At 45.4% G+C, this 22,433-nt stretch overlaps 1 protein-coding gene across 5 annotated transcripts in view; it reads left to right on the top strand.

The window, feature by feature from the left end:
* Positions 1–22,433, top strand: part of LOC115203102 (transcription factor 12-like) — a 90,568-nt gene that overhangs the window by 49,321 nt on the left and 18,814 nt on the right. For 4 of the 5 annotated variants that reach the window (XM_029767472.1, XM_029767471.1, XM_029767475.1 and 1 more), the window contains 4 exons: positions 2,369–2,433; positions 7,694–7,829; positions 8,365–8,417; positions 21,779–21,881. In XM_029767472.1, coding sequence (XP_029623332.1) covers positions 2,369–2,433; positions 7,694–7,829; positions 8,365–8,417; positions 21,779–21,881 — 357 coding nt within the window. Of the gene's footprint in view, positions 1–2,368; positions 2,434–7,693; positions 7,830–8,364; positions 8,418–17,240; positions 17,468–21,778; positions 21,882–22,433 lie in introns of those variants that run through there. The other variant, XM_029767474.1, reaches the window with a different exon arrangement.

The following is a 22,433-nucleotide window of genomic DNA, read 5'->3' as shown; positions in this document are numbered from 1 at the left end:
CTGAACCATTCAGATGTTCATTGGCAAACTTCAGACAGGCATGTATATGTGCTTTCTTGAGCAGGGGGACCTTGCGGGCGCTGCAGGATTTCAGTCCTTCACGGCGTAGTGTGTTACCAATTGTTTTCTTGGTGACTATGGTCCCAGCTGCCTTGAGATCATTGACAAGATCCTCCCGTGTAGTTCTGGGCTGATTCCTCACCGTTCTCATGATCATTGCAACTCCACAAGGTGAGATCTTGCATGGAGCCCCAGGCCGAGGGAGATTGACAGTTCTTTTGTGAATCTTCCGTTTGCGAATAATCGCACCAACTGTTGTCACCTTCTCACCAAGCTGCTTGGCGATGGTCTTGTAGCCCATTCCAGCCTTGTGTAGGTCTACAATCTTGTCCCTGACATCCTTGGAGAGCTCTTTGGTCTTGGCCATGGTGGAGAGTTTGGAATCTAGATTGCTTCTGTGGACAGCTGTCTTTTATACAGGTAACAAGCTGAGATTAGGTGCACTCTCTTTAAGAGTGTGCTCCTAATCTCAGCTCATTACCTGTATAAAAGACACCTGGGAGCCCGAAATCTTTCTGATTGAGAGGGGGTCAAATACTTATTTCCCCCATGAAAATGCAAATCAATTTATAACATTTTTGACATTCGTTTTTCTGGATTTGTTTGTTGTTATTCTGTCTCTCACTGTTCAAATAAACCTACCATTAAAATTATAGATTGATCATTTCTTTGTCAGTGGGCAAACGTACAAAATCAGCCTCAAAATAAATGTATCTATATCTCAGTATTGTTATTATCCTCTGTATCTGCACATGTTGCTGTGGTAAACACAGTGTTGTGCTGGTAAGTGCAGTGACATCAGAATGGGAACATCTCTTTGTTTACCAATGCTGCACTCTTAGCGCTGTGTGATCATGCGTGGCGGCACGCTAAACAGTTAAATGCCTGTTTACCGTTGGGTTCCTCAGGGATGTTTTCCCCTCGGTTTGGGCTGAACTGCAGTGTTGTTGACTGTGCTCAGGTCCCTGGGCGTGTTACAACGCTTGGCTTGGCCGGGTCGTGCTCCAGAGGTTCAGGGGAGCTGTCTGCCTGGCCACTAGCTAGCTACCTCTCTCCCTGGTAGGTAGGCAGGCAGGCAGGCAGGCAGGCAGGCAGGCAGGCAGGCAGGCAGGCAGGCAGGCAGGCAGGCAGGCAGGCAGGCAGGCAGGCAGGCAGGCAGGACCAGACCTGGAGAGAGAGTTTTCCTGAGCATGACTTCCAGCTTTGCTGGGGTTAACACTCAGCCATCAATTATTCACGGTGGATAGAGAGTGTGTGACAAAACACATGCTGGGGATGAATATTTCACTGTGGGCACGAGCATCTCCTCACAGGGGAGAGACAGGGGGACTAAGTGATACTGATGGAGACCAAACCATGCTGAGGCTGAGGTGCAGCTCAGGAAATGTCAGAAAAAAACAGGTATAACCTTTTTAGTCAGCCAAGACAGATGTTCTCCCCCTCTGCGGTGGCTCAGGGTATGTAGTTAACCCACAACTAAATGCTCCTTCCTTTGCGAGAGAGCTAAATCAGAAATGTTATATCATATCAAGTGAGTTGTGTTGCTACTGAACGGGAAGCAGCGTTGTCAGTTAAACCACCTTACCTGATTTCGGCAGCTTCCTCTCTAGCTCTCTGGAGACTGTGTGCAGATGCAGTACGACTGTGCCCCGCAGCCATACTCAGAGATGTGAATCCTCCAACATGTGCCTCTGTTCACCTGGGCATGCCAGTATGATGTTATGTTCAGTCAGAGCGTAACAGAATCTCCTGGCTATGCAAGTTTTAAACTCACTAGAATATCTACCTTTTCCCCAGAGTAAACCCAATGTTGTTCGAGTGCTGCGTCTGGTGCTTGCAATGTTTGAAAGTCTGACAAAAATAATGTACGATGTTGTTAAAGTTATTTATCATTTCCTTGTAGGAACCTCTTGTTTTTTCCGCCGGGGTAAAAGTGCTGAGTTTAGTATATTGTGAGGAGCATGATTCATGTGCGTTGTGAGTCGTGTGTTTTATTTGTTTTCCTGACGGCTGCCTGGAAGCGTCTCTCTCAGGAGGAGTGCTGCACACCAAACGTCTAACTCTGTCTAGGAGGATCTCTTATAGCTTCAGTAATACGTATTCTACATAACATTTTGTACAGATCTGCATTATGATATGTGGTTTATGTCCTAATGTGTGGCCTAATATTTGACCTGTATAAGTGTGATAGTGAATTAGGATATTACCTTGTTATTTCAAGACACAATGAATAAGAAACATGATTTCTAGACCATCATGTGGTGTCAATGGTTTTTGTCTAAAAATAGTTTTCTCTGTGTCTCCACAGGTAAATCAGCAGAGAGGGCTCAATTTCCAGCCTATGGGAGAGAGCCTGGCGTGTCTGGCTGCCAGGTAAGTTTGATATCCGCTATTTACTGCTAAAAAGTAAGAAAATGTATGCACTCACTACTGTAAGTCGCTCTGGAATTGCGCATCTGCTAAATGACTATAATGTAAATATAGTGTGGTAAACTCTGCTTGTATAATTCTCTTTGTTTGGGCACTAATTGGCGTGTCCAGCTCATCAGATAAAATGCCTTTGTTGGTAGTATAATTAGAGTGAAAAGGATGTTTGCACTGGAGATGGTTTATAAAGCGAACAAGAAAGCTCGTGAGAATATTCTGAGGTGTGGAGGCTTAGAGATAATGAGTGAGTGATTACAGTGGAACGTCCTCAGGTCTTCGCTGCCTGGGCTGAGGAGTTTCTCCGTGCCCTGTGTAGTCTAGCAGGGTCTAGCAGGGGCAGCCCAAAACCACAGAGAAACACCACTTTCAACACCTCCATTAAGCCAGGGTCAGTGAGCACAGCCAAGCTCAGCCCAGATCCCCTCTCAGAGCCACACAGATGTTCAACACAAAGGCCTGATTGTGTGCACAAGCCACAGCTCTCTCTCTCTGTCTCTGTCTCTCTCTCTCTCTCTCTCTCGGTCTGACGTCAATGGGGAGAGTTCTCATATTCTCTCTCTTCCTCTTTCTCTCCCTCGTTCATTCTTCTCTCTGTTCTCCTCTTTCACTCTCACTCACTGTTTTTTGGTCTCTTCCCACTCTATCTCGACTATCTCTGTATTTATTTTCCCTCTGCCCTGGCTGTGAGACCAGTAAGAGAAGTTCCACAGAAAATGGCTTCCGCCAGGGTCTGCTCCACCCTCCACTGTTCCCACTACGGAGCATTTATATTCCACATTATGGTCAATGATATTGGGATTAGGAGTTTGTGAGTCTGGACTTTAAGATTAGGTTTAGGGCTACGTCTGAAAGATGTCTTTAAAAGATAGAGCCCACCTCTTTGGGCTTAACCCAAAGATCAAGGGAGCCTCTGACCTCATTGACTCACTTGTTAACCCACTCGTTTAACCCCAAGCTAATCATGTGCCAGAGTAGTACCCTTCACCTCTCTATCCCCTCACTGTACACATTACTACTAACAACTATGTGGTCATACAGAGGTCTGCGCTTCCAGTCAGACACAGTGAAAATATAGCTGATGTGAGTTGAAAGCTCGTTTACTCATTCATAAAAGAGCTTTTGGAGATGGAATGCCAGTTCAGACATTTTGTGTGGGAACTGGGGAATTGATGCAGGCCTGCAGCTGCTGAGATCTGAGGCTGGCAGAGATTCAGTTTGTCTGGTCCCAGAAAAAAAAACAGGAATACCAAAAAAGTAATTTCATTCTTTAGAGAATGTAGGAAGAATGCTGGCTGGAAAAGACGTTATTAATATTGTGTAACCCTTCTAGTGATTATCGACAGGGCTCGACCGCTGAATCTTACCCAGCCAAATCACGCATGAGCGAAGTGTCTCTGGTGCAAAGATTATCAGGCATTGTTTATCTTTTAATGAGCAGCCTGAATGTTCACTACCCCCATATGCTGGAGATTTAATAATCCATCCATTAATGAGCAGCCTGAATGTTCACTACCCCCATATGCTGGAGATTTAATAATCCATCCATTAATGAGCAGCCTGAATGTTCACAACCCCCATATGCTGGAGATTGAATAATCCATCCATTAATGAGCAGCCTGAATGTTCACTACCCCCATATGCTGGAGATTTAATAATCCATCCATTAATGAGCAGCCTGAATGTTCACAACCCCCATATGCTGGAGATTTAATAATCCATCCATTAATGAGCAGCCTGAATGTTCACTACCCCCATATGCTGGAGATTTAATAATCCATCCATTAATGAGCAGCCTGAATGTTCACAACCCCCATATGCTGGAGATTTAATAATCCATCCATTAATGAGCAGCCTGAATGTTCACTACCCCCATATGCTGGAGATTTAATAATCCATCCATTAATGAGCAGCCTGAATGTTCACTACCCCCATATGCTGGAGATTTAATAATCCATCCATTAATGAGCAGCCTGAATGTTCACTACCCCCATATGCTGGAGATTGAATAATCCATCCGCACTAATAAAAGGTAACATTGTATTTTCTTCTCGGAGGACCAAGAATGGAAATTCGAAACACACAAACAATCTATCAAGAGGTTGGTTTTTGGAAACTACCGTAATAGCGCCAGATATCTGCCAAACAGACCATCAGTTGTGGGCTTGTCGTCAAGTCTAAGCAAATTGCCTCGCTCAGCAACGGATTATTGCATCATTTGAACGTGATGAAGAAGTCCCCATGTCTTATTGGGTTAGATATTCAGAGTGTTGTAGCCAGCTGTGGCCCCTTATTCCACTGTTCCTTTTTTACACAGAACATGTCGGTCTCACCATAATCAACCCGTGTTTTTAACCTTCTGGCTCCATCTTTTTGGACAGTTGTTATCTGCACACCAGTAAAAGAAAAAGAGCCCGATGTATCCAGTCATTGTTTTTGTGGTATGGTAAGGTGTTATTCTGCCTTGATCATAATAGCAGGAAATCTGATTTAATTGAAGGCCTTCAGCATATCATCCCTCTCTCACTGGGAGTGCGGGCATACTGTGTGTGCCCATGTTGAGTTAGGCCTGTGTCCCCAGTGGGATGAGGTAATGAACAGGGCTGGGGTGTGGGGGGAGAACGGGGGAGTGGGAGGAAGGGGGGAGAGGGGTTGACGGGTTGCTGTGTTGCCGTGGCGGCAGCAGTGCTGTGTTCAGCAGGTAGCTCCTGTGTGCCTCCTGCGAGACGGATTACCCTGATTAAAGTGACAGGATGCAGTTGACAGACGACTCCCATTATCTCCTCAAATCTGCGTGACATTTCACTGTGGAAGATGATCATTGAGATGTGAAGAGGCTTGGGCAGAAAGCCCTGTGATTCAGGAAATTCTTGACATAATAAAGCCTTGTCGGGTATTGGGCTTTAGCAACATGATTGACTGCAACGTTTGATGCAAGTGTGTTATTGGAGTACTAGGGGAGGACATTTTCTCCTTCTCCTTAGACAGTCACACACTGACTACTTCACAGAACAAGCCTTGGCTGTTAAACTCAATTTCACTCAGTTCTTTGTCTGTTGTCTTCTTCGTCTCAATTGTCTCTCTTTTTTTCTCTCCAGAAAATCAAAGATTATGGGTTTAGTTTCATGAAAGCATAACATGTATGTAATCAACAACCAATAAACCCTGGCCTCGCTGGAGTTTCCTATGCTTTACTATGTGTAGATTGCATGGTAATTGGTATTTCTTCTGACCTCTTGTTGCTCTCGTATGGTTTTTGTTCGATGCAGTAGTTTCTATAAAAGAAACACCAGCTAATATTTCGGGGAGGATTCAATATCATTGAACAAAGGCAGCAGAAGTGAGTCTGGTCTGGTCTGTTGTGCCATGTCAATGTCAATGCAGTGGCCTCTGTGACAGGTTGTCAGTTTGCAGAGCCTGCTTCTCCCCTCATTTCTACTGTTGTAAAGCAGTGACAGACTTGATTTTCACAGGACTTGATGGCCTTCATTCCAGTCTGTTAAAATCAGAATCTATGGTATTTTTAGAATACCACCTCATTTTGATGTTATTATGAGGGGTTTTGATTTTAGGATTTTGGGGAAATATTTTGTATTTATCGTAGGTGAAATACCCAGGGAATCTAGATAATAATAATGATGATGAACATTTTTGGGGCCATTGACCAAGGTCAAAGCCATCCATCTGACCTATGTTAGTTTAACGTCATTGGTTACCGTGTCAATCCCCAGCCCTCTCAGTCTACTGTAGTGTTTCCTGGAAGCACACGAGGGCTCCAGTCTCCAGAGCAGCTCTCTCCTCTGAGGTATCCTCACTCACCTCGACCCTCCCTCCTTCTCCACTTACGGTCCGCAGCAAATCAGACGAATTGGTTCAGGCCGTTAATTGGCCTGTTTGCTGGGCGCACAGTGCTCACTGGAGTGGAGTGGATACTGGCGGAGCCTGGAGGCTGCTGGAACCTTCCAGAGGATGCCTCAACTCAGTCACATGACACAATAAACAGGAGAGGAGGGTGCTGGGGACTCAGGACTCCAGCCCACTAATCTGGGCCTGTCAGATCAGAGGCAGGTTTTGGGACAGCTCTGTGTCATCTCGGCTCTCCTCCACTAATTGGATACGTGTGCCTGAGATCAGACACAGGTCCAGCAGGCTGGTGGCCTGGTGACTCCCAGGTCTCTGGGACGGACGTTTTGTCCAGTTAAGCCGGCGTGGTTTTCGGGGGAGCCCACAGATCCTGGGATCAGACAGATGGTTTAATGAGCCTTGAGCTGCCCTCCACTCGCCCCCCACCCCTGCGCCTCCTCTCTCCCCCCCCGCACCTCCCTGCGTCCCCTCCATTCAAAGAGCTGCTCCTGCAAGTCAGGGCATGTCCCTGGTTGTGTCTGAAGATGCACTCAGGCCGTGATCGCTGCTGATCAATACCGTTCCACTGCAGGCTGGAGGAGAGGGAAATCACTAGGTCAGACTGATTGGATGGATTTCTCCTTGGAGTTCAGTGGAGCTGCTAACAGTGGAGCACACAGGAGTACACAAATGACTGTGTGTGGAAAAAACTGTAGCTGAAATTTGTATCTTGTGATTAGATTTCTTATGCTGATGCTCCATAACAAAGCACCATTTACCAGCATTATAGAAAAATCTGAATGTTTTCAAACGAACATTATACCTTTTGTCAGCTCCACAGGAAGCGTTCATTAACACATATCTATGACATTTTGAATAAGAACTGTTTTACTACTAAGTGGACATGCATTAATTGAGGTGTCTGCGTTCATCTGCTGCTGTGAAAATAGGTATTTACTGTCTTCACCGTTAAAGAGAAATGTATTTTGTCTGAGGGCAGGTTGTTAGTGAATTATGGTAGTATAACACACAGTGGCCCCTTATTCCCACTGGAGCACATCTCCATAAAGCTGTTCAATAGATTGATTCATGCTATTTAATAGATCATTAGGGGAATGGCTGATTCATGGCCGAGTGTCTCACTGATAATATTTGACAGTGCATGAGATCACCCCCTGACTGTATGAGTACCCCGTCCCTCATCTCTCTCTCTCTCACACACACACACACACACACACACACACACACACACACACACACACACACACACACACACACACACACACACACACACACACACACACACACACTAGTTTCACATCTGCTGTTCTCCACTTATCTGTTGTTTCTCTGTTGTCTCCTCCAGGCCAATCTGCGGCCGGACATTGGTCTGGTGAGTCCTGGGCCTGTGACCACATCAGGGAAAACGGCTCCTCCTTTCTACCCTCCCTTCACCGGGGCCAACCCCAGAAGACGCCCCCTACCGGAACCTACTCCCATTGGTCAGTGCCAATTAACCCATACCTATAAAGATACAGAGCAGGGCAAGTTATCAAGTCCCTGACAATGGCATTATAGTCTAGTATCATGTTTAGAGCAGTATGTGCTGACACAATTCTAAACCTCAGGCTGACCAAACGATGTAGCAAAGACAAAGCCAGAGCACTTGTTTTACTGGATGTGACATTTGTAAGAGACCATTGATCTGTTTTCACTAACTCCGTGAACAAGCCTGCAGGAGTCCCTGTGTTTTCAATGGATTAATGATTTTTGCTTAGCCATTTAAACTCCTATTTTAACGCTAATAAGGATTATACTGGTGATTTCAATAGATTGCACAACACGCACAAATTGTTTTGGTTTTACATGACAAATTGTTTTTGATTTGACTTGATTGTGTGCAAGAAAAGAATGTTAGACCCGGGAAGGCATCCTCGTCGTTCCCTTTTTTATGCCAGTGTGTGAATGAGCTGCTGTGTTGTTTACATCCCACAAAGGCCCATTCTATTGCCTCAATCCTGTTTTATCTTTTCACAGATCCTCTACAAACAAAGAAAGTTCGCAAGGTCCCTCCTGGTCTGCCTTCATCTGTGAGTGGAAGATCATTTCATCTGCCTGCCATGCCTCTCATATATAAATAGATCTCTCAGTGAGCTTAACCAAACACACACAAACAAACACACACAAACACACACGTGCACACACATACAAACACACACACACAGACAAAGAGTGCTGTTGACAAAGAGAGCTGTTTTACTTGCTTTCCTTGACACTTCAAAGACGTCCTCTGCAGTGGCACCGTCGGTACCTGGTTGATGTGTAAGGGAGCTCATAGCCCTGCCTTGCTGTTTTTGTGTGTGTGTGTACTAGAGAGTGTGTGTATGTGTGTGTACATTGGGGTGATTGATTTTGGGGTCTGTCCTGTCACAGCGTGGTCTCCTCAGCTCCTCTCCTGGGACGCGGGGCAATGCGGGGCGCGGGGAGCAGAGCTGTCAGAGCGGATCCCAGGCGCTGCTCTTTTGATGTTTAATTAGTCATTATGTAGCCAAACAGGAGGACAGACAGAGATTAATAGTGCAGAATCAGAGACATTTCCATGGGTAATAATCCCGGTGGAACAGAAGACATTAGAATGCAGAGGAAGTGTGGAGCTCAGCTTGCCTCCGCCTGGGCCGGGCCTCATTAATATGCATAAATCACTAAGTCAGATGTTCATTGTGAAAATCCTGGTGGATTCTTAAAGCGGGCGATTAAGCCTTGCCTCAACTTCCCATCCACTGGTACCGGCCGATGCTTTTAATAAAAAAAGCAACTGGTTTTAGCAGAGATCCCTCTTTACTTTTGTGCTGAAGGCTTCATCCCCAGAGAACAAGAAGGGGGCTTTGATGAGGGTGGCTCAGAGACTGGATTTGCTTTTGGGAGCTGTGATAATCGCGAGCTCCACCGCTGTTCCTCTGAAATCAAATATGGAACAAGACACAGGACATAAAAGAGAGAGATGTGTTTTGTCTCTGAATTTGTGTTTGAATACTAGTTTGTCAGGAACAGAGGGAGGAAAGCAGCAGAGTGGGAAACACACGCTGCCTCTCCTCTCCTGAAGTAGGTGAAGGGTGGTGCCAGAAGACAGGGAGGGAGGCAGAGAAAGATTGGTTGCCTTGCGGGGTACATCTCTTTGTTGTGTAAATGATCGCAGGGCTTTTATTTGTCTCTACTTAACTCATGGGCGCAGGTGCACTATGTGACTCAGAACAGTAGAATCAAAGCAGTACAATCCTGAGTGGAATAAGCAGAGGAGCTAATGCAGCTTCTTCTTCTTCTGTCACTCTGTGTGGAGAAGACGAGGCCTGGATCTTGGAGGAGTTGGTCTCTGATCCCAAGACAGAGCCAAGACTTTAACAGGGAAAAGGGGCTGTTTTTGTCTTACTTCCTCTGGTTGCAGGAAAAGGTAAAGAGAGAGAGCCTGTGGTATGGGTGGTGTGTGGGGATGGAGGTTGAGTAGGCGGTGAAGGAGGGCTGGTCTGGAGGCTTTTAGGAGGTGTTGTATGGGCCTGGTGGGAGGTGAAGGCGAGGAGGTGGAGGGGATATGAGCTGCCATAGCTTGTCTTGCAACTGGTTATAGGTGTTTAGAGGTTATATACTGGCTGATAGGAGGTGTGTGTGTGTGTGTGTGTGTGTGTGTGTGTGTGTGTGTGTGTGTGTGTGTGTGTGTGTGTGTGTGTGTGTGTGTGTGTGTGTGTGTGTGTGTGTGTGTGTGTGTGTGTGTGTGTGTGTGTGTGTGTGTGTGTGTGTGTGTGTGTGTGCGTGTGTGTGTGTGTGCGTGTACAGGGGTTATCTGCAGGGACCTAGGCTGGTGTGGGCGGCAGACAGCGGTGGTGGAGTTTAGGAGTGTCGAGGCGCACCTGGAGCAGAGCAGGGTTGCCGGGGGCAGCTGTGCTGTGCCATGCTGGGTGAGGAGCCTGCAGTGTACCTGTAATGCAGAAATGCAGCTGGATGCAGATGCTGCTGAAAGGCTTTTGCTTGTGTAAGCACCCAGGCTTCACCAGAGGCCTGAAGAGCTGCTTGATAAACAAAATGAACACAATGCTTCATATCATTATTTCCCCTACTGGGAATTCTCTTTTATTTATTTATTTATTTCAAACTATTTGAATTTTTTTTCATCCTCACCTAGAAATGGTTGAGGGGGTTTAGATTTGAAGAGCGGTGTGTTTTTAATGAGCAGCTGATTTGTGTATATATGATGTGTGTATATGTAGGATTTATATTGCAATCATAATATTTATGGGAGCACATCCTCTGTGCATTTAGGTTGTTCCCCTGCAGTATATACCAGGATGTGGAGGCCATCAGCCAGCTGCTGATTGCAAACATTCACATGTTTATACCCCAATCTCATCTCATATACACACTTTTTCCTTAACCTACTTTTGCAGTTCATCTTACGTACATGCTCCTTTTAGGGGACAGGAGCTACTGTACAGATGTAGGATCTTAATTTGATTACTCTTTTGTTACTGTTAATTTTCCTGCACAGCAGGAAATGCAAACTTGTAGTGTTTAAAGTCATGTTTAAAAAGTATAAAGTTTGTAATTTCCACTTTAAAATGTCAGACTTGAATTGCCCTAACAACAAATGTATCAACCCCTACAAAACAGTTCCATACATTTTTATCCACATAATAATTCACATTTCCTGTTGCTGCAGGATTATTATTGTATTATTCTGGCTCAAAGGAAGATCCTACATATGTAGGTGTGTCACCAACTTTGTCAGCCTGATAATCACCATTTCCCTCTGAACAGTAGATCAATAGATTAACTGTGTACATAGTAAAATACAAATAAAGTGAGCAATGTGGCACAAACATGATGTTGAACAGGGATCATCAACTAGATTCAGCCTTTGGTCAAGGGGCCGGAATTTAATTACAAATAATATAATAATCAATCAATCAATCAAATGTATTTATAAAGCCCTTTTTACATCAGCCGATGTTACAAAGTGCTGTACAGAAACCCAGCCTAAAACCCCAAACAGCAAGCAATGCAGATGTAGAAGCACGGTGGCTAGGAAAAATTCCCTAGAAAGGCCAGAACCTAGGAAGAGACCTAGAGAAGAACCAGGCTCTGAGGGGTGGCCAGTCCTCTTCTGGCCCAAGCAGATATAACATTTGACTAAAACGTAATCATTTCAAAGAATTGTGTATATTGGGGAAACCTGATGTAGTGTATATGTGCACTGGAATCCACTAGTCCCAATTCAAACACATTATTTATTGCTTCTGATATTTATAGTAAATGTAGATCATGAATCCAGTACAATGCACACTAACACAAGGTCCTTAGCCATTGCAGATGATCAGAGGTTGACTGTATCAGTCTTAAGTCTTGGAAGGCTTACTTCATGATACAGTGGGCTGTCTGTGGTCATAGCTAGATGTATCACTTTGTAAACTGAGCATCGCTCTGAGTGAAGACATAACGGGTTATCATTGGATGGACAGCATGCTGCGGAGCAGGGTTGCTGACGGGCAGCTGTACGGGCACCTGCGTTAAGGGTCCATCTGACAGGGGGACAGAGGAGAGAGACGCGCCGCGGTGGCAGCAGCTCTGTGGCTCGTGGGGAAAAGCTGTATCTTGTAGGATATTCATGTGTAGCTGGGAGGCCATTGCTGGTGTGTGTGTAAATAGCCAGGCTTTTTTTACGCGCCCTTGTCACTGGCACAACGGCTTGATGTGACACTTCCTCCTTGGCTGTGGTGATGCTAGTCTGGAGGAGGGAAAGAAAGAAAGTGGCGGGAGAGGGAGGAGGTGGGAGGCAGAATCAACTCCCTTCAGGGACTTTTGCTAGCGAGAACCCTGGCTGTGAATGACAAAAAAAGATTGTAATTTGCTTCTGACAGATCACTCAGACACCCTTGTTTCTGAGAGACTTTCACTTAGCAGGGAAACAGGGACTAGAAGAGAGGAGGTCTGCTCTGCTCCGGGCTCTGAGACTAAGACCCAGGATTTTGCCTCGCAGTGGTCGGGTGAATGACACACAGAGGTTATCTCCTTTGTGTGTGTGTGTGTGTGTGTGTTTAGCTGAACTCAGAGAGACTACAGCCCCCTTTCATCGATGCAGCTACGTGTATTTTGACTAGACAGCCATCTGCAGGCGGAGCAGGATGGTGCAGGAAGCAGAGCTCATTTTAGGTTCTCTTTGAACCAGGGCAGGTCAGGACCTGGTAGAGGGCAGCTCTTGTGAGTAGACGTGCCTTTGGATGAAACGCGTCAGCAAAGCCTTCTGCAAATACAGCCAAACAATCACTGTTTGATGTGGCCCTTTCATGTAGACACGGTTGTATCGTCTCAAGTGATCTGGATTTCCTTGTTGTCTGGCTGTTTCACAGCATCAGATGACTTACCAGACAACATTTGTCATGTACTGTACCTCAACATTTTTGTATCATTTTTTTTAATGAATTTATTTAAATTTCTCTCTTTTTTAATTCAAGAAGGATTTAAAGAGTATGGTCATTGTGACATAGCTGACAAGACTGGGTTGACATGGTTCATTTCATTTTCTAAAATCAATTCTAGAATATTTATAGTACTAAACAGAAAATGACTGTCTTTCTGTCTACCTCTGCCTCCTGGCTACAGAGCAGCTCCCATCCATCTCTGGGTTGGCATGATGCCCATTATCTCAACACCTGCCCCGGTCCTATCAGGTCAACAGGTCAGAGTCAGACCACCAGGGGGCAGTGTGCCAGGCTCTGCTGCTCTGCTCTGACCCCAGTCTGAAGGAAGACCCTATGGGGATGAGCTCATCAGATGGCTGATTAGATAGATGCCCCTCGTTTGACTGGGATGATCCTGAACAGAGATCCTCACCCCCTCCCTCCCTGGGGCCTTGCCTGGGTGTGTTTATCCGTCTTTGGGTCGCTCAGATTTACCAATGACATGAGAGGCGGAGATAAAGGAGAAGGCCAACAACTCCAGAGGTCCCGGCTGCTTTCATCTAAAGGAGAGAAACAGAGTTAAAAGAACATGAAGCAGAAATGAATGCACACATTAAAGTCATTACGCACATTTCGGCCTGTAGTAAATGATTAATGTAGGGCCTGGCTGCGTGAGTGCACCACGTTAATGCAGACCTTGGTTTTAGACTGCTGCCTGGCAGGCTTGGCACGGTGCTCTGTCAACAATCACTAGTGATTAGGTTAATAGAGTGTGTTAGTTGGAGGTCGTTTAACTCTAAACCACACCAGAGTGGCCAGTGGGGTATACTACAAAGCAGGATCAATGAGTTAGCCAGGTAACTTGTCTTTTTATTTTACATTTCTTTAAAAGATAAGCTTGAAATGAGTATGGTCTAATTGACTCAACAACCAAAAGCACACATCTAAGTTTAGCCTTCTTAATGAACCAGAAAATGAATAGTTATTCCTAGTTGTTTATCAAAGTTAGCTGGCTAACTCATTAATCCTGCTTTGTAGCATACCCTCTGGTCTAAGGGAGAGTCAACAGGTGAAACTGATGTCATAGGCTGTATCTGCAGATCCAGTTGTAGGCCAGTTACCCCCCTTAACGCAGTGGAGGGTTTCCTCAGAGTGTGGAAGTCAGAGCCATGTCAGGCCGCTTTGATTGGATTGGTCCTTCTTGGGTGCCTGGTTGTGCATTGGCCCAGTGAAAGACTAGAGGACACTGACAAGAACACTGACCTACTGTACTAGGCTGAACTGGATAGAGAGGCTCAGTCTTAATGTCGCGGCTCAGAGATAACCTCCTTCCATCCCAGCAGCTTTATTCATGCGTATTGGATCTCTGTGTTTGTGTAGTACACATTGTCGTTGTCGTGACACCCTTTATATTAATACAATTCATTGGTTCCAGAGTCGTTTTTGATGACTGAGAACAAACAAAGAGACAAGGAAGGAATTTGATGTGATGTTGCTATGGAGCTAGAGCAGTGTCCTATCACTAAATAACTTTATGAACAGTTGTATGGGGGACGGAGGTTTGTATGTCCGGGAGGATTTGGATGACAAAGGGCAGAGTTGATGAAAGGGAGTTGGGTGGAGTGTTATTTTGTGGTTCGTAGGGAATGTGGTTCAGATCATATTTGGATGGGAGAGAGAGAGGGTCTGTGTTCCAGCCTGTGTTGAATGAACTCACAGAAGTGTAGGGGTGTACTGAAAAATATCATATGAGGCGTGTCTGTGGGCTGGAGATCCATGTTAACTCTGGGGAGGGTAGGGTGTCTGTCTGCCTGTCCCTGTGTGTCGGTCTGTCTCTCTGTCTGTCTGTCTGTCTGTCTGTGTGTGTGTGTGTGTGTGTGTGTGTGTGTGTGTGTGTGTGTGTGTGTGTGTGTGTGTGTGTGTGTGTGTGTGTGTGTGTGTGTGTGTGTCAGGTCAATCAGTCAGCCAGGCCAGGAGTGGTTCAGCCAGGACTACCATAGCTACATGTACATATGTCTGGCAGAAGCAGCACTAGAGGAAGTGTATGTTGACTCAGTCACACAGAATGAGTGCTTTGTAAATAACTCTAAAGCACCTTTCTGCTTCATACACACATGCAAAGCGTTAGGGAAATAAGGTCAGGGGGGAGTTGGAAGAGGAGGGAACGGGTCTTTCGTTAGAGATTCAGCAGTTAGAGATACTCTAACATCTCAAACTGAAGCAGAGCCAGTAGCACTGCACTGTATGCCTGCTCTGGAACAGCCTACAGATGAGAAAATGCCTGTTCTGTGCTGATTTATGCAGTTGTAAATCATTGGAGTTAACGTGTAATATATGTGTAATTAAGTCAAGGCAAAGCTTTGTGTTATGAACGTCTTGTGGGGTTTTGGGGAGATTAAGAACCCCCCTCAGCACCCCTGCCCCCCCCAAATAAAAACCAGTGCTTCTTACAGGAAACAATCCTCCCATCCCGTCTTATGACATCATGGCTAAATCCATGCGTGAGATGGAGGTGACCTCAGTGGGTGGATTTGCGGAGGATCTTTTTTAACACCCAAACAAATCCCAGGGAAAAAAGCATGGCCAGTGGCTCAAATGTGATTAGAGGGGGGAGTTGTGTGGACAGGTGCATGGCTGGGTGGCTGCCAGTGAGGTAACACTTGGCCCACTTTGACACAGATGCAGACTGGTCCTGTTTCTTGGTGGCTGATGGGTCAGGGGCCGGGGCCGGGCCCAGGTTCAATGTTTATGAAGTGATAGAGGGTGGTGATCCTGGCTCTGTCTTAAGACGATTGGTGTTTAGGATGAGATCTGACATGGTTCAGTAGCTCAGGAAATGAAGTATGACAACGTGGGCGTCTTCTCAGTAATACAGCTAATATCTGTTTGCCTGTTAGACAAATGTAAATGATCCCAAAGTGTCCCTGTGTTTGCAGCTCCATGTTGTATGCTGTGTTTGTGAGTAGTAGTAAGACGCCTGCTTTTATCAATGTTGAGTCCATCTCTCTTTACTCATTCTCTTTGAGCTTTCATGTGTTTTTTTCTCAGCATGGCCTTCTGTGTCTGGACCCATTTTTGGACCCTTCAAACACACATTTTCCTTAAAACATCAACTTGAAACGGGCCCAGAAATAAAGTGGTACCAGCATGTAGACCCCGGTGCCTTGGAAGAGTTTAAAAGAATCTCAGAGAAGAAAGAGGAATACATAATAATAGTACTGAAGGAAAAACATAATAAAGCCTCGTTTTCTTTGGGAAAGGAGTCTTTCATCTTTCTATAACAATAATGCTCTCAATGAGTGCACAGGACTGTGTTTAGTCCAGGAAGCTTCTACTGGTGGACATGAAAGGCTCCAGGGAGGCTGGATGGAGTGGGCTTTAAAGGCTCTGTATGGCACACGGGTCAGTCCTCTCCTCTCCTCTCGCCTCGCCCTTCCTCCTCTTCCCTTTCTCCACCTCTCCTCTTTCTCCTCCTTCAATGGAGGCTGACATGGAACAGCAGAGCGGTCTGAGAGTGACAGGCAGACAGTGAAATGAAGTGGCTGTGGCTGTTTTGGTTGTACCCCTCTGCTTCCCCCTGGCCTGTGGTGCACGTCTGAGCTTGAGGCCCCTGGGGGTTTAGGAAATGGAGCATCACAGCTCTGTTGCCTGTCTGACGTCAAGTCCCGGCCCCTCTGCAGCTGTGGCGTGTGTTTAACAACTCTCTCTGTTTACAGTCGCCGTCGTGACGAGGGGGTTCTTTCTGACAATAGGAAAAGTGTAATTGTTATGGAAGCACACAGTATACATGAACATTCTCACTAAGACGTTTTACAACATTATAAACGTTTCTTTCTCCTTCTCCCTGTCTGTTTTTATGACTCTGGGAATTCTACCTAAGAAATAGAATCCAAATGTAATTTGAGGTCTTATTTTTCCTTCCTTTGTTCTTTTCCTTGTTGTGAGTCCATTTTCCCATATTGGTTGTTAATTGGCATAACGTTGAGTGTGGGAACAGGTTGAGCTCCTGTCCAGATGGTTGTGTAGAAACCCTTCATGTTACCTTACCGCTAGCGGACTAACAACAGATTAGCTCGCTCAGGATTAAAACCTGTGTGGGAGAGCATGTTTATTGCAGTTATTTACTCAGTAATTTGTTTGCTTTTGAATAACATAAATTAATGATATCGGGCCCAAAGCTAAATAGTTTTAGTTCAATCTCCCCTGCAGAAAATCTAAATGTTTGTTTTTGGGATTTATCATTTTTTTCTCCTCTTTCTAAATCAACTCAAGCATTTGTTTTCTGTCCCACCTCCTCGCTTTATCCCCCCTCCCTCCCGTTCGCCTCCCCTCCCCCAATCTGCTTTCCTCTTTGCCTCAGCACTTATGAGGCTTAAGGGGAAGAACCATTTCAGCCCCTCCCCTTCTCTCAACCACCCCCTAACGCTGCGGCGAATGGTTCAGCCCTGTTTTGCATAAGTTTCCTCTGAGTAGATCCATGTGTGAAGGGCCAGCCCAGGACTGAAAGAATTAGTCCCTTTTTAACGGGTTCGATGTATGTCTAGGGAGAAGGCTTGTGTGCTGCTGCTGCCGTGCTCTGAAACAGTACACTTGCTCCAGTCATCAGTATAATAGCCGACGCTATCATGTATTGCGCCTACCCTGTCCCTGGAATGGGCAGCAACTCCTTAATGTATTACTACAACGGGAAATCGGTGAGTTCTGTCTGCGGGAGAAAGAGAGGGAGTGTGTGTGTGTGTGTGTGTGTGTGTGTGTGTGTGTGTGTGTGTGTGTGTCCACGTTTGTAATTGGCCCTCGGGTATGGAGTTGCAGAATATTGGGTTGTCCGGCTGCACAGGATGTTTCTCGACTCTAGAGTATATCACTCCTCTCTGCTTTACTCTCTCTCTCTCTCCCTTTCTCCCTGCCCCTCTCTCTCTTTCTCTCTCTTTCTCTCTCTGTCTCTCTTTCTCTCTCTTTCTCTCTCTGTCTCTCTCTCTCTCTCTCGTTTTCCCTCTCTCCTCTGGGGACTGATTTTTCCGTTGCCTCAGTTACAGCTGTGTGACAGTACCATTTGTTTTTCTTTGCAGTTCAAATAGAGGACTTACTTCATTTCTTTCTCAATATGTTCTAGACATGTTATAGCCTGAATCTGTTAGATGGTTCACTTCCTTTTTTTAGCTAACCATGTATGTCAAAACTTAAACTTCTCAGACTTCTCTTTTAGAGATAAAGCAGAATATAAGCAAGGCACATCAATTGTATATAAGTAGGAACAAAACTCGATATGTGGATGTGTGTGGTTGAAAAAAGTATGTTTTTTTCTCTCACCTCTGTTCGTAGACAGAAAATATTGTTTCTTTTAGCTGTGAATTTATTTTTACTGGCTGGTTGGTTCAGCACTGAGACTGGGTTGAAATAATAACACGTGGGAGTCTGGGAATGATTAAGGAAAAGAGGCTGCCTGTTGAGGTTAGACTTTCCTGTTTGTAGATTGAGCTCTGAGCACCAGCGTTGCTGTTATTCCATCTGTTTTTAATCACATCGGCATTCTGGACTCTACAGGGAACCTAATGTGATTCCTGAATTGCTCAGTAAAAAAACCTTTGATTTCTGTGTTCCTGCAAAAACTTTATTTTATGTGTGTGTATGTGGGAGAGTGTGTAGTGTGCGTGTGTGGTTGCGTGCGTTTGTGTTTCGGTTTACCTGCCTCTGAGCTAAATTGAGTTTCCTCAGATGCTTGCAGTAATTGTGTCACAGGTGTAAAAGTCTCACTGGCACGGCTGCTGAATAAGAGATGAGCAGAGAAAAGTCTCTTCCTGTTTCCCAGCTTCTCTCCAGAGAGCAAAAACACTGAAACTCCCACTCAGCTCCATCCAGAAAGAAAACTCCACCTTTCAGAGTCAAGGCCTCATTGGACCTCATTCTCTGACATTTCTATACCATTGTGAGATTGACTTTTATGAGGTCAACATGTTCAGGCTTGTGTTTTAGCCCTCCTCATACCCCATTAGGACAATGCCCTTTGTTCCTACAGCACCACAGATCGCTTTGATCTTTTTATATCAAGTATTACCAGGAATGTCTTACAGGCCGGCAGAGGGAGAAAATTGGGAACGTGTTGGGTCAACTTAATGATCCAATTCAGTCCATCAATAACCAACCAATACCAAGCTCTTCATCTTCTCTTCTTCGGGGGAGAGATAAATAGTGTTTACTGTGAGCATCAACAAAACTCACATTTACTTGTTGGAGTTTTGAGAGTGATTATTGTTTTTATGGTAAGAAACTTAAAGTCTTTGATTTCTGTGTTTTATGGCGTGTGAAGTGTTTTATTTCCGTTGTTTCCTCCAGTTCCATAGAAAATGAGTAGCCCAGGCTTTAGAGAATTCAGATATTTGGGAGGATTTGGTGGGTGGAGTGTTTATCTAAGGTGTGGCCTTTCCTGTCTAATATCCCTCAAGTGCACTGAGGACTGGACCAAGGAGGGATCCAGTAAATGACTGTTTTTCTTCCAATCTCAGGAAATATGGAATAACTGTTTACAGCACAAGATAACATCAGGAGTATGAGTTTTGCCTCAGAGTTTAAAATTCATGTTGACAGCTTCCCACGTATATAACACCTGATATCACCTCATTTATCAGAGTGCAGTTGGTCTTTGAAAATGGTGTTTCTTGAGACCTAAATCTTGGAGTTTTTAAGCATCAACAGCTTGAGGCTTGAGATGTCTCTGTTAAAGGGTTGACTGGTAGAGGCTGCAGCGCTCAACATGCCCCATCAGGAAGGTGGTTCTGGGGCTGTGTAGCAGGGGACCATTGTGTTGGAGCTGCGTGCGTGTCTTTTAGCCTCTATAAGTGTGTTAGATTTAGACTTGAAAAGAAAGGCCCTCGGGCATGGTTTGATTCCACATAGTGACGTGCAGAGACAGGATACTGTGTTGACACCAGCAGCCCATTGCTCTCAGCTGTTCTCTTTTGTGAGTTTTTACTGCGGTGATCATTTATTTTTAAGAGGTTATTTTTGCCGTCGTCATTTGGTGTATCCATATGTTAACAGTTTTAATGTTTTTTTTCCATGTGCTGTTTTGATTGGTGTGGTGTTGAGATCAAAGGCGGGTGCTGCAGGCTGGTGATGTGTGGAAATGTGTGAAAGGACTCATCAGCCCTCTCAGATCAGCCACAGAGAGACGAGAGAGTTGCAGAACGAAGCTCTGCCAAGAACCTACTGTCCCCATTCTCTCCAATCTGACAGTGAAATCTTATGCTTGTTGATATTAAGTCAAACATGAGTAAGCTCAGTGCATGAACAACAAACCCTGAATTAATGATTGCTTATGGATTATGGTGGCTACAGATATTCTTAAATTAAACGTGATGCGGAAAATATACAGAAACTAAACACCCAAGCTCCAACAACTGTGCTGGTCCTGCTGGCCCGGGCTCTGAGTGATGTCTCTTTAATTCATGTGGTAGTAAAAGGAAACCCAGGCGGGCCCTCTCCTCCAGAGACTAGGGGAATGAGGCCCCCGGTGTTTGGGTGTTTTATTAATGCCTTGACTGGCTAGCCCAGTGTAAAGGGGACAATTAGCATCATCCACCGCCATATGCTGCCCATTGAGGCTCAGACTGGGACAAAGCCAGGGCTCCTGTGTGAGGCTAACCTGGAATCACCACGGGAGTCCCCACACCCTGGGTCACATGTGGGATCCAGAGGACCCAAGAGATCCCCTCCCCTCCCTGCTAAACGACATGTACACAGGGTGCTGGAGTTACACACACAGCTAATCACATGCTCACACACACTGCTTGCTCAGCAAGACCCCGTGGCCCTGAGTGTTGGCTAAGCTGACTGACTGATATGTCGTTCACGTGTGTGACTGTGTATGTGCGTGTCTTTCTCTTGACGTACGTAGTAAAGTGATGATGAATGAAGTTGGGGTTGTGTCTCGTAAATAAGATGATTATACTTCAGTAGGACAACAAAACATTCTCTCCAAGCCCACTGACACATCTTGTTGCATTAGGAAGCAACCTTTGAAGTTCTTGAAGGGCTCTGTTCACGCAAACAGATGAGTATGCCATTAGGTCATTAAAAAAGGAATTTATGTTGCTGGTGACTAGAGAATGGGTGGGGTGGGGGCTGGGTGGCAGGTCTGGTAGTGATTTGTGCTGCATGGCGATGGTGTTAAGGTTGAGGGACCGGCCCTCTTTGTGGCGTGGTGAGTTCACTAGCTCTCTCTCCCTCCATCTGGAGTGGATGAAGTCAGAGACCACATCACTAATGTTTGGCCTCACGACCCTTTGATCCTCCCACCCAGCCTGGCACAGCCACAGCTGCACAACAGCCCTCTGTGCCTCACCGCTCATCCCCTCCCTCCATCCCTCGCCAGCTCACAGCCAGGTAGCAAAATGAAGAAAGGCACAGGCCCCATATTTGATTTTCTGATTTGATTTCTGTTTCTTTGGCAAGCTGTAATTTGCAGTGTTTATGTGAAAGTGTGTGTGCTGGTGTCATTATAGTTCCATTAAGAGCTGAGACTATCTGAAATGCAAACACCCCCTGATAATCCAGTCCTCCCTCCACGAGCCTTTCAAATGAGCCCAGCTGCCACACCACTGGCTTCTTAAACTGACACAGCTCAGTTCGTTCACTACATTCATTAAAGTAGACATGAATCTGGCTTCAACATACAAAGCTACTTTACAAATGACAGTCGTGTAAGGAATAGGGACACATTTAGGCAAAGATACTCGTTTGCGTCTAATGATGGTTAATGAAGCCGTCCTTAATGCACTGGCTTTAGATTGTGATCAACCCACCAGGCAGGGTGGTGGGGCATTAGAATTGTTCCTCTTCAACATCATCTAAATAACTCAACCAAATCATCATCATAATGCTCCTGCCACATACAGAGAACAGTCACAAGTTACGTCTTAGAGGATAATGACTTGGACAAAATGCTAGACTGCCCTATGCACCTGCTGTTGTTATTCATGTTAATAATGTCTGTTTTCTTTTGGCAGGTGTATGCCCCGTCTCCCAACTCCACAGAAGACTTCAACAGAGATTCTCCCTCCTACTCATCTCCCAAACCCCCCAGCAGTATGTTTGCAACCACTTTCTTTGGTAAGTGATTCTGACTTAAGACAGTCTCTGTCATGGAGTCTAAAGAAGCCAGTATTATCTGTTTGTGAAATCTGATGCGCTGTGTTTATCCATTTCTTCTCCTGCCTCTTGATGGACAGTGTCCCCATGAGAAAATATTTCTGGACAAACATCCTAACATCACACTCAGTTACTCTCTCCGTAGTCACTCTCTCTGATGTTGCTGAACAGTTTCAAATGTTCAGCTCGATTTAGCCATTTCTTTCTTCTGGTAGACAGTATTTCACTGAGCCTGGTCTCAGAATCGCTGGTCTTTGAAGGGATCGGGTTGGTTTCTGTTAGCCAAGGGAGGCTTAGTGTTATCTCAGCTGTGTCCAGGACAAGGCTTGTGTTTCAGTCCTAAGACCAGACTGGGAGAGTGAACAACCCCCTTGTGTGATCCAGCGACTCAGCAGAGAGGAGGGTGACTGCTCTCTGTGGAAAGGTCTCTCTGGGCTCTCATAATCAAGCTGTGTGTTGTGGTTTGCTGTTGTGGTTTGCTTCACGGCGGTTCAGGCATATTGAATTTTATGT

The sequence above is a fragment of the Salmo trutta genome, chromosome 12 (genome assembly GCF_901001165.1).
Source record: "Salmo trutta chromosome 12, fSalTru1.1, whole genome shotgun sequence".
Classification (NCBI taxonomy): domain Eukaryota; kingdom Metazoa; phylum Chordata; class Actinopteri; order Salmoniformes; family Salmonidae; genus Salmo; species Salmo trutta.
Note: the sequence above shows the minus strand (reverse complement) of the source record. Positions and strands in the feature narration are given on the sequence as shown.